Here is a 25,175-nt window from a genome sequence, read left to right as displayed (position 1 = left end):
ACATTGCATGATTTTGGTGCAGAAGATTGGCTAATGTGTTATAGTCTGTAATAAATGAATGAATACTGACTATGGATAAGAGCTGTTGTTTGCATGCTATACTAATTTGACTTTAAATGTGGTAAAACTTTGCAATATATAACATTAATATGCAGAAAATATCTAATAGTTGTTTTCTGGGAGCTACATATGTTATTATAATGTAATGTAAGAATCAACTGACTTTCCATTTGTGGAATATGTACATGAGTAGTTGTACTGACACCCAATCCTCATATTCATTGATGTAAGGTATATAAGGTGGTTGTTGACTTTTATTTGCAGCAACATTGCCATGATTTGGTGCGAGTAGCTCAGAATAGCTGATGACATAAAGACAACATAAGTACTATGACCTGAAAATAATGTGACATCCTATTATTCTGGAGTTCTCATTGCTTCTTATGGTGCATTTATCTAAATATATCTAATCTGTACCGAGCGAGGTGGCGCAGTGGTTAGCGTACTGGACTCGCATTCGGGAGGACGACGGTTCAATACCGTCTCCGGCCATTCTGATTTAGGTTTTCCGTGATTTCCCTAAATCGTTTCAGGCAAATGCCGGGATGGTTCCTTTGAAAGGGCATGGCCGATTTCCTTCCCAATCCTTCCCTAACCCGAGCTTGCGCTCCGTCTTTAATGACCTTGTTGTCGACGGGACGTTAAACACTAACCACCACCACCACCTAATCTGTTAGAATACTTTACTCTTGATTTTCCCTCCAGTGTGAAGTTCAGGAATTGTGAAATTGGAATATGTGTACTGTTTGATTGGATATTAACACAATTTTTGTATATCACAGGATTATTAATAATAAGAATAGTAATTTATTTAGCTCTATATTACAATATGTTATAAATAAATCATTTGCCTCATAAATTGAAACAATGAACTGTGTTTCCATATTTGATATCACATTCAAGAATTTAATTTACAGCTTCAGTAATATGAAGACAATAAAAGAAATTGGAAAAACTTTATGATGAGATGAAATGAATTATTCAGTTTCTTAAGTGAAACGAAAATTTCACTGTGAGTGGTTGGGGGGGGGGGGGGCATGACTCCTGGAATTCATTTGTAGGAAATGATGATGAAGGGGAAGTGTAGAAGATTGCCCGGGGAAAATGAATGAAAGGGATAGCTGCTTCCAGAATTTTGCACAGAGCGTGATTTGCACATTGCAGACACTTGATTAAAGACTCATAAAAAAAGATTGTATATGTGGAAGAGGACTGGAGACACTGGAAGATTTCAGATGTATTGTATGGATTTTTGGAAATTACTGTAATAGACTTCTAGGACTTATGTAGAATTTCCATTCTACAGTGGTATCAATACAGATGTGTTACACATCCACGTCTGCTGAGGGTAAGAGAAAAGTCTCATAGTTGCCTGTCCCGATATGCAGTGGGTGGACAGTTTGATGTGAGCTATGTCAAATGGTCACCTGATATCACTTACAGGCTGCCTTACTGTGAGACCTAATGAATGCCTCTGTGACTTCGATTCATGTAAACGTGGTTTGGGTTACATTTTCAGAATACACAGACTTGTTCCTTGTGTATGGCAAAGCTCGCGGTAATGAGAGAGCTGCTAGGTGGCTGTATCATGAAGGTTTTCTGCAATGTAGAATACCATTACACAAACTTTTGCCCAAGTTATACAGTGTGTGCTGTGAGTGTTAGCCACAGTATCATCAGGGATGTTCTATACGAGTAACAATTACATCCGTACCACTTACAAAGGGTACATGCCAATGCATGTCGTTCCTGCACTGTTGCATCAACACATCCCAGGTTCCACGTCGAGTTCAGTTCACAAATGAATGTAAGTTCACTAGCAACTGTGTTCTGAATTTGCAAAACAGCCATGTCTGGGCAGATGAAAACCTTTGTGCCATGCCTGTTCAGGGATTTCGACACCACTTCGGTATTGACATGAGGGCATGTATTCGGGATGGCCATGTGATTGGGCCATACCTCTTTCCACTCCAGCTAACTGGTCCTGCATACATGATGTTCCTATAAAACATGTTGGACTGGTTCTTGGAAGGTGTGCCAGGAAATGTAGATTCAGCATGATGGTGCACCACCTCAATTTTCATGAATGGTTTGGTAACATTTCAACAGATGCTATGGTGTAAGATGGATTGGTCAGTGTTGTCCGATCATGTGGCTGCTACGATCATGGGGTTAACTCCTGTGGACTACTTGTGAGATTATATGCAAAGTGCAATTTACAAGACTCCTGTAGAGACAGAGGAAGATCTGATGCCACAAGTTCTAACCACTACACTATAAATTGAAGAGACATCAGGTGGGATGGAGAGTGTACTAGAAAATACTTCGTAGGTACAATTTCAGCAACAACCTTTGTGATCACCACATAGAGCCACTGTTTTAATGCTTCGGTGCTCTTCTGTATGTACAGTATGCTGGGTTCTGTTATGTTTCAAATGATGTAAACATGTAGTATTTAAGTGTTAATACTATCAAATGTGCTTAAGTGAAAAATGGATGTTGAAGTATTAGCTAATAATTGTACTGCATCATGTCTAATTTAATTCCTCAAGCAGAAGTGGATGAGATAAAAATCTGAATCGAAACTGTCGTAGAATGGAAACGGTACATTTCCATACATGGGTTCCTACTCAAAATATTATGTACTCAGTCCTCTCTGTAAGTCCTAGAAGTTTGTAATGGGTATTTCCAAACACCCTATATAAGGGTAGGACACAGATTTAGAAACTAGATTGTAAACTGCAAAACATTTCTAGCAGCAGATATGGACCCTAAGGACAATTTATTAATTACGAAATCCAAAGTAAAACCAAAGAAATTACAGGAATGTTGGATATTAAAGGTATTGAAATTGGATAAGTTGAAAAGGCCAGAGGTGAGTGTTTCAGAAGAAACATCAGGCTACGTTTGATTGAAATGGTGATAAGAATACAATAGAAGACAAATGGAGAACTATGAGGGATGAAATAGGAAAGGCAGCAGAGTTTCAAAGAGCCAAAACAACAAAGCCAAGGAGAAACCAATGGGAAAAAAACATGAGATACTTAATTAATGAAAGCAGAAAGTATAAAAAATGCTGCAGGGTAAAGAAAATATAGGGGTCTTGAAAACGAGATTGACAGGAAGTAAAAAATGGCAAACCAGGAATGGTTAGAGGAGAAATAAAAATCCATAGAAGCATTCATGACAGTGAGAAAGACAGATGCCACTTATAGCAAAATGAAAAATGATTTTGAGGCAAGAGAAGCACCTTTATGATTATAAGAGGTTAGGTGGCAAGCCAGTACTAAGCAAAGAAGAGAAGGCTGAAAGGTGGAAGTAATATATATAAGAGCTATTGAAGGAAAGAACCTTGATGACACTGTTACAAAATAAAGGGAAGTAATAGATGATGATGATGATGATGATGATGATGATGATGATGATATGGGAGATGTGATATAGCAAGAATAATTTGATAAACCACTGAAACAAGGCCCCTGAAGTAGATTAAATTTTCTCAGAATTATTGAAATCAATGAGCGACCCAGCCATGATAAAACTATTCCATATGATGTGTAAGATGTATGAGACCAAAACACTGCCATAAAGTGTTTTGGTCCACTGTAGTGGGCAGCATCCAGTTGTTGAGAGACTTAAGGTCCGAGAATTATATTATGTTTTGTGATGTACTTTATGAATATCTCACTATTTCAATGTTTTTTGTCCGTAGAGAGTTTTCTTGAAGGTGTTTTGAGAAATTTTTTCTGCTTATTTTCCTCCATCTTTAACACATAAAACATTCAAGAATAAATATTGTGTATCTACAAAAAAGTACAACAGTTTGAAGCACAATAATCATATCAGTAGCTGATTTAGAGACGTTGAAAAGTTTGTGTCATTGTAATTTGACTCAATATTACTCATTCAGTTGATCTAAGTTCAATGTTACATAGCATAGCAAATTCGTGAACTGGGTTTTCTGGATCCCATTACTGTGAGGGACTTTTCCATGGTAGGAGTACTGAACGAGGTTGCACTGTGCCTTGTGATGCCATTGAGGAGCTACCTTATCAAAGGGAGTTATTCTGAGGTCAAAGTATCGACGACAGCCTGAAGTGCGGTGAGCTGACCACGTGACATCTGTACCGCAACCAGTGATGACGACGACATGGTGGGCTGTCAACTACCACATGGTCTTCAGACCTTGATTTTGGGGTTTCCTTTTTTCTATTAGTAACTGTTAATGGCTCAAGTTGAGGGGATATAAAGTGTAGGCTGGCAATAGGAAGAAAATTGTTTATGAAAAAGAGAACTTTGGTAACATCAAATATGAATGTAACTGTTAGCAAGTATTTTCGAAAAGTATTTCTCTGGAGTGCAGTCTTGTACAAAAGTGAAACACAGATAATGAACAGTTGAGACAAGAAGAAACTAAAATTTTTGAAATTTGGTGCTATGGATGAATGCGGAAGATGAGATGGGTAGATCATATAAGAAATGAGGAAGAACTAAATTGCAACATGGCGAAAAGAAATTTAAGCCAAACTTCACTAAAATGTGGGTTGGCTGATAGGACTAATTCAGGGGCATCAAGGAATAGTTTTTGTGATAATGGAGGAAAGTGTGGGGGCTGAAGGTGTAGAGGAAGAGTTAGGCTTTTCTACCAAAAGAAGTCTCAGTTTCTTGTAAGGAGCAGTAGTTGTGGAGAAATGAAAAGACTTTCACAAGACCAACAAGCCTGGAAATTTGCAACAAACCAGCGTTTGGACTGAAGACAACATCAGCAATAACAGCAACATTAAATTACACTTACTACACTCCTGGAAATGGAAAAAAGAACACATTGACACCGGTGTGTCAGACCCACCATACTTGCTCCGGACACTGCGAGAGGGCTGTACAAGCAATGATCACAAGCACGGCACAGCGGACACACCAGGAACCGCGGTGTTGGCCGTCGAATGGCGCTAGCTGCGCAGCATTTGTGCACCGCCGCCGTCAGTGTCAGCCAGTTTGCCGTGGCATAAGGAGCTCCATCGCAGTCTTTAACACTGGTAGCATGCCGCGACAGCGTGGACGTGAACCGTATGTTAGTTCCTCTGTTTTGTGCGAACTAGAATTTGTGTGGCACATATGTATGTATGTTAATATTCTATGTTCATATGTATTATATTTTTTACTTGCATCTCCATCAGTGAGTTAAGTCAAAATTTTCTCTCTCTCTCTCTCTCTCTCTCTCTCTCTCTCTCTCTCTCTCTATATCTACCTACCGGGAGGCCGGGTGGACGTACCGCCGAATTGCTCAACACGTGGGGCGTGAGGTCTCCACAGTACATCAATGTTGTCGCCAGTGGTCGGCGGAAGGTGCACGTGCCCATCGACCTGGGACCGGACCGCAGCGATGCATGGATGTACGCCAAGACTGTAGGATCCTACGCAGTGCCGTAGGGGACCGCACCGCCACTTCCCAGCAAATTAGGGACACTGTTGCTCCTGGGGTATCGGCGAGGACCATTCGCAACCGTCTCCATGAAGCTGGGCTACGGTCCCGCACACTGTTAGGCCGTCTTCCGCTCACGCCCCAACATCGTGCAGCCCGCCTCCAGTGGTGTCGCGACAGGCGTGAATGGAGGGACGAATGGAGACGTGTCGTCTTCAGCGATGAGAGTCGCTTCTGCCTTGGTGCCAATGATGGTCGTATGCGTGTTTGGCGCCGTGCAGGTGAGCGCCACAATCAGGACTGCATATGACCGAGGCACACAGGGCCAACACCCGGCATCATGGTGTGGGGAGCGATCTCCTACACTGGCCGTACACCACTGGTGATCGTCGAGGGGACACTGAATAGTGCACGGTACATCCAAACCGTCATCGAACCCATCGTTCTACCATTCCTAGACCGGCAAGGGAACTTGCTGTTCCAACAGGACAATGCACGTCCGCATGTATCCCGTGCCACCCAACGTGCTCTAGAAGGTGTAAGTCAACTACCCTGGCCAGCAAGATCTCCGGATCTTTCCCCCATTGAGCATGTTTGGGACTGGATGAAGCGTCGTCTCACGCGGTCTGCACGTCCAGCACGAACGCTGGTCCAACTGAGGCGCCAGGTGGAAATGGCATGGCAAGCCGTTCCACAGGACTACATCCAGCATCTCTACGATCGTCTCCATGGGAGAATAGCAGCCTGCATTGCTGCGAAAGGTGGATATACACTGTACTAGTGCCGACATTGTGCATGCTCTGTTGCCTGTGTCTATGTGCCTGTGGTTCTGTCAGTGTGATCATGTGATGTATGTGACCCCAGGAATATGTCAATAAAGTTTCCCCTTCCTGGGACAATGAATTCACGGTGTTCTTATTTCAATTTCCAGGAGTGTATATATATTATACTGCGAAGTGAACTCATTACTTGGTTGTGGCGGCACACTACCTTATTTATGCCTGATAGGCAGGGAGGAGAGGTAATAATAGCATACATATCAGTAATTTTACAAGTGGAGCACTGTCACATGCTACACATCTGTCACCGAATGAAGTGCCCATTTAGAACAAGAACAGAAACAAGACATGCAGTATATCGTGACACTTCACTAGCATAATCCATAAAACTATCAGTCCTAATGATATCAGTATTTTCCATAGTTGTGGCTGTTGACTCATCATCTTCTATTTGTTCTGGATGATAGTGCCTATGCTCTGTTCAAATCTGTGCCTGAGTGTGGTTTCAATTGCCTGAGACTGCAGTTGTGTGTGTGAGTTGCAACTTTCCTTCTCGTGTATTGTTACATTCCATCCTGGATTTTCTGTTGTTTGGTCTTTGCTTGCTGATGTTGTTATATTTTTGTTTCCTTGTCCATCAGGCTCTTCTCCAGTAGTCTTCATACATTTTTTTGGCGTAATACTTGGCCTTTCTAGTCTTCTTGTGTTTCAGCAGATGATGTTGCAGCTGCATAAACAGACTGGCAATCTGGCCTAATGGTTAGCATTTTTTGGGTAATAACGCCTAGTTCACACCACTGGTACATTCCGACGTGAACATGTTGTTAGTAGCAGTATATCAGATAATGGCAGGGACTACAGTTAATCTTTCAGAATTTCTTCCACTGGTAAAAAAGAGGGAAAATTGTGAACTCGCTGCATATCACCATGCCGCCTCTTGCCCCTATCCTGACACATGTTCATTGAAATAAAGATACAGAGTTAACACTTTAGGAAAGAACAGATTGCTACTTCCCATATTGATGACACATTAAGTTGGAGACAGGCATAATTAAAAGACACACAAAGCTTCAAACAAGCAAGCTTGCTTATGTGAATGAATGGTGTGTATTTCTCTTCATCACCAAATCTGTTATTACAACTTTAAATTTAAAAAAAATGTTGTTTCTTTTTCCATCACATTTCAAGAATATATTTTCCACACTAGTTGTAGTTCGACATTTTATATATTTTCCTATCCTCAAGCACATTGTGTGGCTGTGGTGCTCTAGTGGCTAGAGCATTAGTCTCTGGCCCCAAAGGTCCCAGGTTCAGTCCCAGACATGAGCAGAGATTTTTCCTTCTTCCAGTCCCTCCAGCATTGTTCCAAGCTCACACAACTTGCCATCAAATTGAGTACCAGTGGCAAAGGGTGGCTGGGGCAATGGGCCCATCATCCTCTCCCTCCTAGTGCCTTGGTGAACAAGATGATGCACTCCACTAGCATTCGTGCCAGAATCCTATTCACAAGGATTTTGAGTGCCACAGTGTAGTGACAACTCATATCAATCCTACAAATTACTCTTTCAGCTTACATTATCACACTCCTTCGCAAAAGTTCTTCCCGCTTCCTTTATGACACAACCTTTATGATTGATTGTAATGTGTATTGTGAGACGTCTGCATACTTGTAGGATGGAATGTGGATCTAGTAATGCTCATTGCCACATCCATGAAGGTGTTTCACCTTGCTAAAATGCAGTGACCACTGTCCTATGTTGAAGACACTTGTTGCCCCTCAATATGATTCTCCATATGCACAATAAAATAAAACCAGCACACAAGTTTGAGTATGTATACGAGACAGATTACTTTACTTTATTTTCATACTGTGTAAATTACTTTTGTTGAGAACATAGTTCGTTGGTAGGAAGACTTAGGAATACACCTCACTCCCTTGGCGTCATATGTATCACTACACAGCCAACTGTTTCTCTGGATTTCAGTGGTACTCATTCTTTGAAGATAAATGTGGTACTTGTGAAACACAGTGTCAAAGTTATCTTTCCCTCTCCTGTGCATGGCCCTTTTTCCCTTAAGGCAAGACTAGGCAAAATTTTAGGGGTGGCAAAGACCGGAGAAATTAATTTCAAATCAAATAGTAAAAAAATTGAACATATGTGGAGAAAAAATGGAAAGAAGAAAATTAAAACAGAAATGACATAACACCACAATTATCCAGATGACCTGGTTCGATGCTTCGCCATGTCTTCCATCAGTATAGCATAACGTCCAAATTCCAGGAAACATTCATTGGGGCCTGACAATAGTTTCATGCTTTATTGGTCCAATTTCTTGCAATTGAATAAAATGAGTAATTGGTGCCAAATTTGGTTGCACTGCGATATTCAGTTCTAGTTTAAAATGTTCACAATGTTCTTCCTATTTCAATTATTTTGGGAAATTTCAAAAATTGAGGGGAAAAAAAAGAGATTTAGGGCACTTGTTGTCCTCAGTCAGTTTTCAAGGAATTGAGGTTAAAGCATGGTAATTAGTGACATCTGGTCACCTTAGTTTGACAATTAAAAGTGTAATAGGTGGTTTGCATTGTTGTGTCATTGGATGTTGGTGTTGATGGAGGGGTGGGTATATCACGGAGACGGATGGTAGTAAAAAAGAGGGTGGTGGTATTTTTTACTTCCAACCCTTGTGTGTTATTTTATAGTTCTCATCTAGGGTGGTCTAGCAAAGGCCCTGTTCCTATGTGGATGTACAGCCACACTCAGTTCTGTAAAGGGCAACTTGTTGCTCCATGAGACAGGTATGCACCTGACCCCTTGTGGCAGTTCACATAGTGGCCAAACAACACAAACAGTTCATGGGAGATGAATTGAGCACTCATGTTACACCTATCTGCTACACTCAGGCAAGTCATTGTGTACAGATAGGCCATTCTATAAACTACAGCAGCATAAAGATTTTAGCTTCCACTTCACCATTCAAGTTGCACAAAATTTAATAAATCGTGATGGTGGTTTTAATTTTGACAAGATATGGAATCTGCCTCAGCGATACAGGTAGCCGTACCATAGGTGCAACTACAACGGACGGGTATCTGTTGAGAAGCCAGACAACGCGTGGTTCCTGAAGAGGGGCAGCAGCCTTTTCAGTAGTTGCAGGAGCAACAGTCTTGATGATTGACTGATCTGGCCTTGTAACACTACCCAAAACGGCCTTGCTGTGCTGGTACTGTGAATGGTTGAAAGCAAGGGGAAACTACAGCCGTAATTTTTCCCGAGGGCATGCAGCTCTGCTGTATGGTTAAATGATGATGACGTCCTCTTGGGTAAAATATTCCGGAGGTAAAATAGTCCCCCATTCGGATCTCCGGGTGGGGACTACTCAAGAGGACGTCGTTATCAGGAGAAAGAAAACTGGCGTTCTACGGATCGGAGCGTGGAATGTCAGATCCTGTAATCGGGCAGGTAGGTTAGAAAATTTAAAAAGGGAAATGGATAGGTTGAAGTTAAATATAGTGGGAATTAGTGAAGTTCGGTGGCAGGAGGAACAAGACTTTTGGTCAGGTGAATACAGAGCTATAAATACAAAATCAAATAGGGGTAATGCAGGAGTAGGTTTAATAATGAGTAAAAAAATAGGAGTGCGGGTAAGCTACCACCACCAACAGCATAGTGAACGCATTATTGTGGCCAAGATAGATACGAAGCCCACGCCTACTACAGTAGTACAAGTTTATATGCCAACTAGCTCTGCAGATGACGAAGAAATTGAAGAAATGTATGATGAAATAAAATAAATTATTCAGATAGTGAAGGGAGACGAAAATTCGTCATGCATGACTGGAATTCAGTAGCAGGAAAAGGGAGAGAAGGAAACATAGTAGGTGAATATGGATTGGCGGTAAGAAATGAAAGAGGAAGCCGCCTGGTAGAATTTTGCACAGAGCACAACTTAATCATAGCTAACACTTGGTTCAAGAATCATAAAAGAAGGTTATATACATGGAAGAATCCTGGAGATACTAGAAGGTATCAGATAGATTATATAATGGTAAGACAGAGATTTAGGAACCAGGTTTTAAATTGTAAGACGTTTCCAGGGGCAGATGTGGTCTCTGACCACAATCTGTTTGTTATGAACTGTAGATTAAAACTGAAGAAACTGCAAAGGGAACAAATGGCAGGAATTGGGGAAAGAAATACAGTAGAAAAAGAATGGGTAGCTTTGAGGAATGAAGTAGTGAAGGCAGCAGAGACCAAGTAGGTAGAAAGACGAGGGCTAGTAGAAATCCTTGGGTAACAGAAGAAATATTGAATTTAATTAATGAAAGGAGAAAATATAAAAATGCAATAAATGAAGCAGGCAAAAAGGAATACAAACGTCTCAAAAATGAGATCGACAGGAAGTGCAAAATGGCTAAGCAGGAATGGCTAGAGGACAAATGTAAGAATGTAGAGGCTTATATCACTAGGGGTAAGATAGATACTGCCTACAGGAAAATTAAAGAGAGCTTTGGAGAAAAGAGAACTACTTGTATGAATATCAAAAGCTCAGATGGAAACCCAGTTCTAACCAAAGAAGGGAAAGCAGAAAGATGGAAGGAGTATATAGAGGGTCTATACAAGGGCAATGTTATGGAAATGGAATATTATGGAAATGGAAGAGGATGTAGATGAAGATGAAACGGGAGATATGATACGGCTTGAAGAGTATGACAGAGCACTGAAAGACCTAAGCCGAAACAAGGCCCCGGAAGAAGACAACATTCCATTAGAACTACTGACAGCCTTGGGAGAGCCAGTCCTGACAGAACTCAACTATTTGGTGAGCAAGATGTATGAGACAGGCAAAATGCCCTCAGACTTCAAGAAGAATCTAATAACTCCAATACCAAAGAAAGCAGGTGTTGACAGATGTGAAAATTATCGAACTGTCAGTTTAATAAGTCACGGCTGCAAAATACTAAAGCGAATTCTTTACAGACGAATGGAAAAACTAGTAGAAGCCAACCTTGGGGAAGGTCAGTTTGGATTCCATAGAAATATTGGAACACGTGAGGCAATACTGACCGTACGGCTTATCTTAGGAGCTAGATTAAGGAAAGGCAAACCTACGGTTCTAGCATTTGTAGACTTAGAGAAAGCTTTTGACAGTGTTGACTGGAATACTCTCTTTCAAATTCTGAAGGTGGCAGGGGTAAAATACACGGAGCGAAAGGCTATTTACAATTTGTATAGAATCCAAATGGCAGTTATAGAGTTGAGGGGCATGAAAGGGAAGCAGTGGTTGGGAAGGGAGTAAGACAGGGTTGTAGCCTCTCCCCGATGCTATTCAATCTGTATATTGAGCAAGCAGTAAAGGAAACAAAAGAAAAATTCGGAGTAGGTATTAAAATCCATGGAGAAGAAATAAAAACCTTGAGGTTCGCCGATGACATTGTAATTCTATCAGAGACAGCAAAGGACTTGGAAGAGCAGTTGAACGTAATGGATAGTGTCTTGAAGGGAGGATATAAGATGAACATCAACAAAAGCAAAACGAGGATAATGGAATGTAGTCGAATTAAGTTGGGTGATGTTGAGGGTATTAGAATAGGAAATGGACACTTAAAGCAGTAAAGGAGTTTTGCTATTTGGGGAGCAAAATAGGTGATGATGGTCGAAGTAGAGAGGATATAAAAAGTAGACTGGCAATGGCAAGGAAAGCGTTTCTGATGAAGAGAAATTTGTTAACATCAAGTATAGATTTAAGTGTCAGGAAGTCGTTTCTGAAAGTATTTGTATGGAGTGTAGCCATGCATGGAAGTGAAACATGGACGATAAATAGTTTAGACAAGAAGAGAATAGAAGCTTTCGAAATGTGGTGGTACAGAAGAATGCTGAAGATTAGATGGGTAGATCACATAACTAATGAGGAGGTATTGAATAGAATTGGGGAGAAGAGGAGCTTGTGGCACAACTTGACTAGAAGAAGGGATCGGTTGGTAGGACATGTTCTGAGGCATCAAGGGATCACCAGTTTAGTATTGGAGGGCATCGTGGAGGGTAAAAATCATAGAGGGAGACCAAGAGATGAATACACCAAGCAGATTCAGAAGGATGTTGGTTGCAGTAGGTACTGGGAGATGAAGCATGTAATGGATCTGGGAGATGTGCTATTTTGTACCGGATTTGTCGATACCAAATTGTAAATGTTTTCTTATATTTTTGTCAGAATTTTTTTATTGTATTTTGCCTTATTATATGCTAATTTACTTATATTTTTGAGAGTGACAGCATATTGATTACTATTAGTAAATGTGACAAAGGATATCAAAGAGACTGATTACAAGTGGAAGCTTGTGTGTTGTGTAAAATGCCTTTTACGCTGGAGTCGTCTTTGACTGTAGTCAGTCGGCAGTGAACTCGTGGTGTGTGTGTTGACGGTAGTACAGTGTGCAGGTTGACGTCATAATAATTTGGTAGTGAACAGAAAAAAATGAATTATGTTACTACTTTTTTTATATAAACTTTAAGAAGAAACCACATTCGAAGAAATGGTATTTGAAGCACCAAAAATGAGGCAAACGCATTGAACCAGGTCATTTCTGCAGCCAACGAAACTGCATTGTGGAATCTTACTTCCACTAGACAACTGAAGCCAAGACAAATATTGCCTTGTAAACATTTCACGGAAAAGGTACTGTCACGAAATATGCCAAATTTAAGTAAATAAAAAATAGTGAGCCTGTTTCAAGCAGCTTGCACAGGATAGAGTAGCATGGAGAGCTGTATCAAACCAGTCTCAGGACTAAAGACCACAACAAGAACAACAACAACAACAACAACAACAACTTGGAATCCGGCCCTTATTGTTATAATTATAATTGCAGACACATTGAGCACTTTCACCACCTGTCACAGGAGCATTTATCTGTAAGGTATACTTCTTTGCTGCCACCTACAACCTGTGCCATGGGCTCACATGTATATTTCTGCCATAGTAGAGCATTCCGAGGCTGTACGTAAATGAAATCTGCCAGGTGGATAATGTCACCAGTAACACAAATATTGCCACAAGAAGCAACATCCAATTCCTAGCATCATACCACAAACATGATTACGTAACTCCTGAATGCCTCATCTGAAGACGGCCTTGAAATGCACATAAACTATTTAGAGATCAACAAATATTGACTGCTCAGAGTTATCTCTGTTGATATTTCATATAATATTCAAATACAGTGGTCTGAAGTATCCATAATGTACAATCTTAATGTATTCATAAATCCAAAATTACAATCTTGTCTTCCCCCCTTTTTCTCCTTTCCTTTTAATTTGGGATGTGGATACATATTTACAGCCTTAAAACTTTAAACAACCAAAGTAAAGTTACTGATAAAATAAGAGAAATATGTAAGTATCTAAACCTGAAATTTCTGTGACCAGAGAAAAGGTGCAAAATCGAAGGAATAGATAAAGGAAAGGTTTACAAGTTTCTGAGTATTAAATGTTCCTTTCATGCTGTATGTGTGTAGATTCTGATTTAGGATTGTAATTTCTCATTTTATATTCAGTACAGAATTCTCATTCTCGAAACATTATCTACACTTATAATTTTTATTGCAGTGCATCCACATTTCATTTGAGGGTGCTCTGTCGTAGTTAACCTATTCCCAGACAATAGGGTTAATAGCAGGTCCATTATTTTTGGTTAGTAAGTGTCTAACTAACTAAAAAATTTTGAATAAAATCCAGAAAGAATCAATAAAATGCGTATTTGTTGTATTTTATCAAATGCATAGTGCATTCACGTTTACTCAAGTTGGAAGAGTCATATTCATATATGAGTGTGATCTGTTTTATTACATTTCTTCATGTGTGTCCACAGTTGCTAGTCTCTGTTCATATGTAATGCCATATGCTAAATAAATAAATCTTCATGTGCAGATGCACAAACTAGTTGTAACTTCTAAATGATGAAATCAGTTTCAAAACCACTGTAGACTGTCAGCTTTATTATGCAAGATGCCTTTATTCCACAGTGTATATACAGGTTGTCTCTCCTGTGAGTTGCCAGGTGCATTTCCTGTGATATTTTGACAGGTATTTGCAATTTTGCTTCTGCAATGTGTACCTGGAATTAGCTCAAACAATACCACTCATCACCCAGTGTCAATGGAAAGCACATGGTTTTCTTTCTTTTTTCACCCTGTAACAAATGAAACGATTTTTAAAGTGGCGTTTTACGTGCCCATTTGACAGAGCAGTCCGAAATTAGTCTAGTGCAATATTTGTTTTATCGATGTGTATAACAGCATCAGTAAGACATGAAGAATAACCAGTACTCTGGCAGTGACATCACTGCTCTGGCCTGTGCTGATAGCTACCACCACCATGCAGAAGCACTGCTCAGTCGCTGCTGGAGTACTGATTCTTATTAGTTTGGGACCACTCTATAGAATGACAGCATAAAATTAAGATTTAAAAATAATTTTGTTTGTATTGGGATACAAAAAATGCTTTCCATCAGTGCTGGCCACTGTATGAGAGACAGGATGAGCAGAACCTGGTTGGTCTGACTTGAGCTACATAAATAAAATTGCAGATATCTGCCGAAACACCAGAGAAAACATGCCTGATGACCCGTAGGAGAGGCACCCGGTATATATCACATTACTGGGCAGTTTGTCTTTTGCCATCTTCAAATGTATAGCATTGGTTACACGTGTATCATACTTAAAACCTATTTCATGCTACATGGTGACAGATGTTTGTTCCCATGCACAAACATCAAATGTTTATGTATATGGTCTTACACATTGTAAACTGTTTCCAACATGTCTTGTAAGTGAAAACATTACTAACAGCTTGCATCCATGTCCTCTCAAATTAATTTAACAGCTCCATGTGTCCTTTTGTTTCCTCGTAGATAAACCTATCTGTTAACAGCAAGCTAGCTGTCACTAGTGTTTTAACTTACATGATATGCTGTATAATGTGTGATTGGAAGCAGGTTGTGATGTGCAGGACCATATACGTACAGAGCAGTCAAATGAAAATGAGGTAGATGGAAAAAAAGTAAGTAAAATGTTTATTTGTTAAAAAGTAATCACCATAAGTGTTAACATATTTATCCCATTGCCTTCACGGAACAACATTTGCAGATGCCTACGGAACCATGATTGTACCTTTATTCTTACTTGTTGAACAGCAAAACAGTTGCTCTGTAAACTTCTAGTTCGTGAGCCCCCATATGCACCTGCAAGAATTCTCAGTTGGAAGTTAGAAAGTCACTGTTTATAGGGCATCTGAGTGTGTGGTTGTATTTCTAAGAGTTGGCTACAGAGAGAGTGAGCTTCACCCAAGGCACAGCAGAATCTAATGTTAAGTGTTGTGTAAACTTCTGGAAAAATCTCAGAAATGAAACCGAAGTTCATTTAGCACAAGTTTGAAGTTAAATTTCTACAATTGTGATCTAGCTAAATTTCGAGTGTAGATCACTTACAAATAACTATGGTAAACTTCTTTGAGTTCAGAAAAGTTCACCTGTTGCAAAATAAAGAAAGTACATAAGTAGAAAATATTTCTGAATATTTGCTGGCAACTTATGTGAATATTAAGTCTCTTAATTCAATACCTAGAAAAATTCCGACACACTTAAGATGTGCTCAACGTCATCCATACATGTTCACTCTCCCAGCTTTCAAAACCAACTGTCTATGAATCTGAACAAAGCTGCCTCACGCAAAATGGCTGTCCCTATTTAAGACCTCACTTTTATTTGAGTCAAACGCACAAACTTTAGACTTCTGCAATGTACTTAAAACAGTAAATGTAATATTATACACATGTATTGTACATTAATTTGTCCGTAACTTTCCTCAGATTTCCCTTGCTGTTCTTTGTTTTTCTCTTAAGTTAAATGTTTTATTCTGAAATAATGATTTTGTCTAGGTAAACACTACTTTATGCTGTTTTGTTGCTAATAAATATAAACAATTAAAACTAAGTACATTCATATGCCCCTGTCTCTGCGTACTTGGTAATGCTGGTACTACTTTCAATGTTTCATTAATTTTTTAGGCGAAGATTTGTTTTAGGATGCACTTCCTGGCTTGTAACTTAAAAATAGGTAATGTTTATAAAAAAAAATCTTCTATGATCTCTCTCTCTCTTTTTTAAAAAGTGGTCAATGAGGCCTATCCAGAGATGCTTTGTTTGTGAAAACAACTTAAGGTTTTGCCGAGATGCAAATTTTCCAACTTCATTTTGGACACAAGACATTTAACATTAAATAATGAAGATCTACTATTGCAATTGAGGGCACGATTTTACCTAATCAATTATCTTGTTTTGTCTCTGTAACCATGTTATTTGACTTCACAGTACTAGTTGGGTTCAGTTTTCAACAGGTTTAGTCATATTTAATGTTTATGCTGGTCACTCAGTTCATCCATGGCAGTTAACCTCTCATTATTTCTTATCAGTGGCCTGGCACCCAGGTTTTTCTGACCACACAGCCAGAGCATGCATTTATCTGCTGGCTGTTCTATGGTTGTCTCATTTTCACAGTGTCTGCCTGTCTCTGAGAGTCAAAGAGAGCCCCCCCCATCTATTGATGAATATGCAAAACGTGCTCGGTCCACTGAGTCTGGGACAGCTTAGTCTCAACACGTTCTGAGCCATCAAAACACTCGCCGACTTTGGTGCAGTTGTTCCTAATATCACAACAGGACATGTGCACATGGCCTTGTCTGCAGTCATTCTTAAAGGGCTGTACCCTCTCAGGTTCCAAAAATATAGAAACCTCATGGGGTGAGATGAGGGCTGTATGAAGGATGTGTAAGGGCTTCTCAGCGAAACTTCTGCAGCATAGTCATAATGACATAGGCAGTAAGTGTGTCGATGTTATCGTGCAACAGAATGATGCCGTCTGTCAACATTCCTGGTTGTTTGGACTTCATTGCATGCTTCAGTTTTTGCATAGGGTCTGTGTGAACACATCTACCATACAGTCCCAGTCTCTTGCTATGTGATTTCCAAATTTTTGGGGCCCTGAGGGAAGCCATTCTAGGCCATCGATTTGAGGTGCATGCCTGGGTATAATCATGGTTCCATAGGCAACATAAAGCATTTTAACATGAAGGCACTGACCTTCTTGTCTCACAGAGGGATAAATGCATTAACATTTATGAAAGTTACTTTTTAAATATTTTTTTTTTTCCCCTGTCTGTCTCATTTTCATTTAACTGCCCCATATACAGATGTTGAATATTTATACTTGAGGACAAGCGTCTGAGTCCACATAGCACAGAAGAGGTTCTAAATGCTATAAACATGAAAATGCCGAAAGACTGAAACTGGCCGGTGATGTGGTATAAAGTGGTTTTCCAAAATGGCTTCATCATTTAGATTTTATTAAATATTCATGTAACACAGAACAATAACTATTTTCTATTTCTTCTGCATTGTGTCGTATTATTTCTATGTTTTGTTGTTGTTTATTAGGTGGAGACTTTAAAAGAGAAGATAATTTCCTTGGAACTTTCTAATCCTGAAAATGAGGAGACAGGTGATGGTGATATGAATGGAAATGAAGAAGACCCTGAGGGTGAAGAACTACCATCAAGCCCTACATCACCAACACCATCTGAGGAAACAAGTAGTGCTACAGGCAGTATGAGAAAACGTAGGCGGAAAAGATCCAAGAAGAGTAAACATACATAACAACTGTACATTGTGAAGCATTCAAGATGTTAGTGTTTTAAAATGTGTACAAATTATCATCATATATATTTATATTTCTGTTATTTAATAAACGTATTAGAAGACACTAAGTGAAACTAGTTGATGAACAGGAATGAAGACACATCCCTTTTATACACACTTTTGTTATATCAATGTATTATCTCGGTCAGAACATTGTTTGATCGAGGCGACTGATGATCAGCACCATTAAACTTTCACTTGAATTATCAGTCATTCCAGTAAAAACATATTTTCATACAACATGTTTTTAGTGTTAAAATTTTGGATAGTAGGCTCTTGAAACATTGTGTTTTAGGTCATCACATCACAGAATTTTTCATTGATTCTGCAGCTCGGTTTCAGTGACCAGTCAGTGCATTTTATAGTGAACCGTTCATTGTTATGAACTTTGTACTTCTGTATGATTCATTCCTTGGCAATTTCTTTTATGCTTGCTGCAACTCCTAGAGTTTTCGCACCATTTCTATTAAAAGTTGCTAATGCATTGTCTGATATTTAATTGTATAGCAACGTGGACAGTTTTAAAATTCTGTATATCTGTAGAACATGCTTTTATATTCACATGGCACAACACGCTCTGATACTAGGGTGATACATATTAATTGTACTGTTAATGTGATATAATCATTGGTCTGTACTGTATATTACAATCTTAACTTGTGTATTTTGTTAAGTGACATTGCTTTGAAGTATCTCTGTAAAGTTACTGGTATTCTGTTTCAGCAAATGTATTATATATAGGCTAAATCTTATAATAATGACTGAATCTTCCCAAATGCACCTTTTTTTATGTAAGCCCACAGAACTATTTGTAACCGAGGATGCAGAATTAGGTCTTATTTTCATTTTTCATACTTTTATTATTCCCAAGTGGATGCATTAAACACACATCACACATTGTAGTTTTAATACATTTTTAAAATCTCACAGAAGTTTGATATCTCAGAGAGAGAAATATAAATATATTTTTGTTTACATAATGTGAATAATGTACATAAGGAAGTTGTAGTTTGGATGTTATTTAATACAAATGTATGTGGCAGCTGATTAACAAATTTATGTATGTTTGTAAGTATGTGAAAAATGTGGAGTCCTACATTTTGGATGCTTGAAAAATGTTTACAGAAATAACTGTGAAAATTGGTGCCTGCAAGAAAGTTGCATTTCACGGTGGAGGTTTCATGTGTTACACAAAATGTTAAACTATAGAAGACTTAACTGTGAAATGTATATGATGATGGACTCTTTTTTTTTTTATATAAAGTCCAAATTAAAACGCTGAAGTACAGCTATGTGTGAGTGTTTTTGAAGGTGTTCTATTTTCGATTAATCAAGATGAACCAAAACCATTGTGAATTTTTGTATTCATTAGTGCAGTATTTAGTTATTCATGAATTTGTCCGTAACAGACATAACTCCAGTATTTCTGAAATGTTGTACAAATAGTTATTTTATTGTTATGCAATGTGCCACACATTTTGAAAGTGTGACAGTGCTGAAAGAACAGCCCTTATGATGATGTCCAAACAGGAAGGTGCAAATGCAGTTTGTAGATCTTGTGTTATTTTTGTAGGTAATAGAAGATGAGCACTTTTATAACTATTTTTCTGGTGCATTTTTGTAATGGAGTGATTGTCAGAAAACATCTGGTGCTATGTTTCATCTGTATTGTATGTGGTTACTTTGGTTTCATTTATTGAGCATTCCATTTATTTTCATTCCATAAAAAGTGAAATTAGTTCCTCTGTTTTGTGCGAACTAGAATTTGTGTGGCACATATGTATGTATGTTAATATTTTATGTTCATATGTATTATATTTTTTACTTGCATCTCCATCAGTGAGTTAAGTCAAAATTTTCTCTCTCTCTCTCTCTCTCTCTCTCTCTCTCTATATCTACCTACCTATCTATCAATCTGTGTGTGTGTGTGTGTGTGTGTGTGTGTGTGTGTGTGTGTGTGTAAATGATATTGAGAGCATCACATTTGGTCCTGTTTGTTGCTATTCAATACTTGTGCACCTCCATATCCGATGCAATGTGAAAAAAGTTTGTATTTTCCCATTACTATCCATGGTGTTGGGATTGTGAAATACCACCCTGTTTCCGTTGATGTTTGTCTCCCTGATGTCATATTATTTGTATTGAACTGTTTGTTCAATTATATTGAAATTTTATTACCGGAATTTCCCGATTTCTCACACTATTGATTATATCATTTATTACTCCTAACTTCAAACGACTTTCCTCCTTATGATTATTATAATATCTGAAGATTAAATTCACCCATCTGGTGTACAGATAATTTAAACTGAGATGATCATTTGATTGTTAGTACTTTCATGGAAAGGACACACAAACTATTCACATGAATCGTGTTATTGAGTGACTGGAAGCTAGTCAGCCATTTTGTTCCTTGTCATGGGCATTGGAGATAACCCAATGATAAAATTCTGGTATCTTTGCAACAAACACCAAAGATATCATTATGGAAACAAACGAGAGAGCATGACATAAAATAATAAACAAGCATCTTCCAAAGACTTTTATAGAAACCTATAGAAACCTTGAGAGTTCTTAGAATTACATGTGATGTATTAACTTATTAAAGCAGCATGTATGGTTAATAACTGTATATGCCTGTAAATACAGAGCTGCAGTATGTGACAAGTGAATAATTTCCATAAAAATTATCGCCATATCAAATGTTTTGGTTAAAATGCTGTAATTTAAGGTATTTGAGAATTTCCCATTGGTTCAGTGACCCCTTGGTTTAAAATGAACATTGTGGCCACTCTTACAAATAAGCTGGTATATCAGTTCTTTAGAGTGGGAATCCTCGTGTGCATTGTAAAGAATTCGGTCCAGACTGAAAATGAGTTTCGTTTCATGCAATACATAAAGCTAATGATAAAGAACTGCAGATATTACTCATCATACTTACTTTTACTAATGTCATTGAAGGATGTGACTGGAATACTAATACCACTGCTGCTGCTACTACTACTACTACTACTACTACTACTACTACTACTACTGTTATACCAGAGCCAAGGTACCCCCTGAGGGCCGGCAACCCATATTACACCACAGAGGACAAGGTTGTCTATGCCCAAGGCATACCAAAAGCACTATGGTAAACACCTGCTATTTACATACTAGATAATGGAAACAGACATTCCAAGCACTACTTCCTGCAGGGGGAGTTCGAGCCACGGCCTGCAGGAAGTATCACTACGCCAAACCCTGATTGGCTGGAGACAGCTATTTAGGTGCTAGAACCAGCCCTGAAAGTCAGTTTATGCTGGATGCCGTCCTCGTATACTGCGGCTGTTGAAGATTATGTCTTCATCTCGGAATTGGACTGTTATGTGTGTGTTTTACCACGAACCTTTGTGGAAAATTAGATGTGAACTTTTGCTTGCCTCAGTTAGGAGACTTTTACTGGCATCATTATTGTTACCTTTCGTTTGTTCTGTCATCAACCTTGTGAACTTACATCAATAAAAGTTGTGTTTGTGAAAATTTGCGAATTGTCAGTCACTACTACTACTACTACTACTACTACTACTACTACTACTATTTCTACTTCTACTACTTTTAAGGGGGCTCCCTCTTCATGAGGGAATGAATTTTAATTTGATAAAGGTCCAAACAATTAGTATATTCCTCAATGGTAATGAAGACAGAGAGAATGGATCTCAGTATGGTGAAATTACCGGAATAGGAAACACTATCAACAAAATCCATTTTGTCTCACATTTGGAGCAAGCATTGGAATGTGGTTGTTGTCTGTGTACCAAGAGGAGTGGCTACAGATTTGATGTTCCAGGAACCTAAAATCTGTGAGCTTAAACCGTAGTGAAAACGGTGGATAAAATATTGATTATGAGCAATCACAATTCATGAAAACAAAAACATCTTTACTCCAGATGGTACCCAATTGACCCACTAACAAATGGTAACCAGGCAGTTGGGGTCTGGGGGACCTTGGTTGTCACAATCACAGAGAAAAATTGAGTTCTTGGGCACACTATTGGCAAAGAAACCTCCATACATTGGTACCTTCAAAAATAATGCCCTAATTCAACCGGGAAAAATACACCGGCTCATTTCAGAACTACATAAATGAAAGATAAGATACAAAAACATCAGAAACCATGCTTTAAAGATGAGAAAACTAAGCTTACAGTAACTATAATATCTTCAAGAGCGAAAGGGACAAGTGAGACAGGAGAGATGCCATCCCATTTTTGTGGATGGATGTTGTTGTGAACAAGTCAAAGAAGTTACACCTGAAACCACAGGATCATGAAATGTGCAAGCAGTGTGTGGATAAGAATTACATACTGATTAATTCACATACTCCCACAAACAGAGCTAACAAGAAAGCTCCTGAAAAGGTTGAACAATTTAGGACTACACTGGAGTGCATGTTTTGACAGAAAAAAAGGTCAATAAACCATTGGTGTAACTTGATAATCATGTTGATCTCCCTGAGGAAACACCTATGTAAGCAATAGACTTGGAGATCACCCATACAATTGCTGGGTGTCTTATCAAATTGATAAAGCAGCCATTATATATCGTGTGCACAAAGGAAGTCATGATGTACAAGTTTGTAGAAGTGCGAACATCAACTAGTATCACCATCTTGTCAGTATCAAAGTTACATTTGTGCAAAAAAAACATGCTGCAGGAGAAAAATCACCTAAGACTGAAAACCTTTTTGAGATAGAATAGCAAGTAGCAAAAATTAATGAGAGCCAGATAGGTAATAGATGAAAGAACTACTTGATGCTACTGGTAATAACTTCAGAGGACACAAAACATGTGACTTATACTAGATGTTTAGAGGAAAAGTACATGGATGCACACTACAGAACCTTTGCTTCAGAAACCAGGGTGGTAAACTCACTTGAACAAATCATGACAACTATACTTTTCTGTGTTACTCCGTTGTCCAGAACCAATCTCAAGGTTTCTCAGGGAAATATCTTTTATACACACACGTAACCAGAATCTCGATAACCTATCAAGGAATAAATTACAAACACAGCTTCAGTGAGTGTGTATATATATATATAAGTTATAATAGAAGGAAACATTCCATGAAGGAAAAATATACCTAAAAAACAAAGATGATGTGGCTTACCAAATGAAAGTGCTGGCAGGTCGACAGACACACAAACGAACACAAACATACACACAAAATTCAAGCTTTCGCAACAAACTGTTGCCTCATCAGGAAAGAGGGAAAGACTAAAGGATGTGGGTTTTAAGGGAGAGGGTAAGGAGTCATTCCAGTCCCGGGAGCGGAAAGACTTACCTTATGGGGAAAAAAGGACGGGTATACACTCGCACACACACACACACACATATCCATCCACACATATACAGACACAAGCAGACATCTGCTTTAATGTCTGCTTGTGCCTGTATATGTGTGGATGGATATGTGTGTGTGTGCGAGTGTATACCTGTCCTTTTTTCCCCCTAAGGTAAGTCTTTCCGCTCCCGGGATTGGAATGACTCCTTACCCTCTCCCTTAAAACCCATATCCTTTTGTCTTTCCTTCTCCTTCCCTCTTTCCTGACGAGGCAACCGTTGGTTGCGAAAGCTAGATTTTTGTGTGTATGTTTGTGTTTGTTTGTGTGTCTATCGACCTGCCAGCGCTTTTGTTTGGTAAGTCTCATCATATTTCTTTTTAATTTTATATATATATATATATATATATATATATATATATATATATATATATATATATATATATATAAAACAAAGATGATGTGACTTACCAAATGAAAGTGCTGGCAGGTCGACAGACACACAAACGAACACAAACATACACACAAAATTCAAGCTTTCGCAACAAACTGTTGCCTCATCAGGAAAGAGGGAAGGAGAGGGAAAGACGAAAGGATGTGGGTTTTAAGGGAGAGGGTAAGGAGTCATTCCAGTCCCGGGAGCGGAAAGACTTACCTTAGGAGGAAAAAAGGACGGGTACACACTCGCGCACACACACACATATCCATCCACACATATACAGACACATATGTGGATGGATATGTGTGTGTGTGCGCGAGTGTGTACCCGTCCTTTTTTCCCCCTAAGGTAAGTCTTTCCGCTCCCGGGACTGGAATGACTCCTTACCCTCTCCCTTAAAACCCACATCCTTTCGTCTTTCCCTCTCCTTCCCTCTTTCCTGATGAGGCAACAGTTTGTTGCGAAAGCTTGAATTTTGTGTGTATGTTTGTGTTCGTTTGTGTGTCTGTCGACCTGCCAGCACTTTCATTTGGTAAGTCACATCATCTTTGTTTTTAGATATATTTTTCCTTCGTGGAATGTTTCCTTCTGTTATAGACACACACACACACACACACACACACACACACACACACACACACACACACACACACACCTCTGCCCAAACTCTTTGTCTTTAATTATGTCTGCTTGTGTCTGTATATGTGTGGATGGATATGTGTGTGTGTGCGAGTGTATACCCGTCCCTTTTTCCCCCTAAGGTAAGTCTTTCCGCTCCCGGGACTGGAATGACTCCTTACCCTCTCCATTAAAACCCACATCCTTTCATCTTTCCCTCTCCTTCCCTCTTAACTGATGAGGCAACAGTTTGTTGCGAAAGCTTGAATTTTGTGTGTATGTTTGTGTTCGTTTGTGTGTCTGTCGACCTGCCAGCACTTTCATTTGGTAAGTCACATCATCTTTGTTTTTAGGTATATTTTTCCTACGTGGAATGTTTCCTTCTATTATAACTATATATATATATATATATATATATATATATATATATAAATAGAGGGAAACATTCCACGTGGGAAAAATATATTTAAAAAGAAAGATGTGAGACTTACCAAACAAAAGCGCTGGCAGGTCGATAGACACACAAACATACACACAAAATTCTAGCTTTCGCAACCAACAGTTGCCTCGTCAGGAAAGAGGGAAGGAGAAGGAAAGACAAAAGGATATGGGTTTTAAGGGAGAGGGTAAGGAGTCATTCCAATCCCGGGAGCGGAAAGACTTACCTTAGGGGGAAAAAAGGACAGGTATACACTGGCGCACACACACACATATCCATCCGCATATACACAGACACAAGCAATGTCTGTCCTTTTTTCCCCCTAAGGTAAGTCTTTCCGCTCC

At 39.0% G+C, this 25,175-nt stretch overlaps 1 protein-coding gene across 8 annotated transcripts in view; it reads left to right on the top strand.

The window, feature by feature from the left end:
* Positions 1-19,299, top strand: part of LOC126186395 (protein lap4) — a 535,941-nt gene extending 516,642 nt beyond the window's left edge. For 7 of the 8 annotated variants that reach the window (XM_049928205.1, XM_049928206.1, XM_049928204.1 and 4 more), the window contains one exon: positions 17,751-19,299. In XM_049928205.1, coding sequence (XP_049784162.1) covers positions 17,751-17,969 — 219 coding nt within the window. In that variant the 3' untranslated portion in view covers positions 17,970-19,299. The remainder of the gene's footprint in view (positions 1-17,750) is intronic. The other variant, XM_049928209.1, reaches the window with a different exon arrangement.
* The last annotated feature ends 5,876 nt before the right edge of the window (positions 19,300-25,175 follow it).

Source organism: Schistocerca cancellata, chromosome 1, assembly GCF_023864275.1.
Source record: "Schistocerca cancellata isolate TAMUIC-IGC-003103 chromosome 1, iqSchCanc2.1, whole genome shotgun sequence".
Taxonomy (NCBI): Eukaryota; Metazoa; Arthropoda; class Insecta; order Orthoptera; family Acrididae; genus Schistocerca; species Schistocerca cancellata.
The sequence above is the reverse complement of the archived record's forward strand: the minus strand, read 5'-3'. Positions and strand labels throughout refer to the sequence as shown.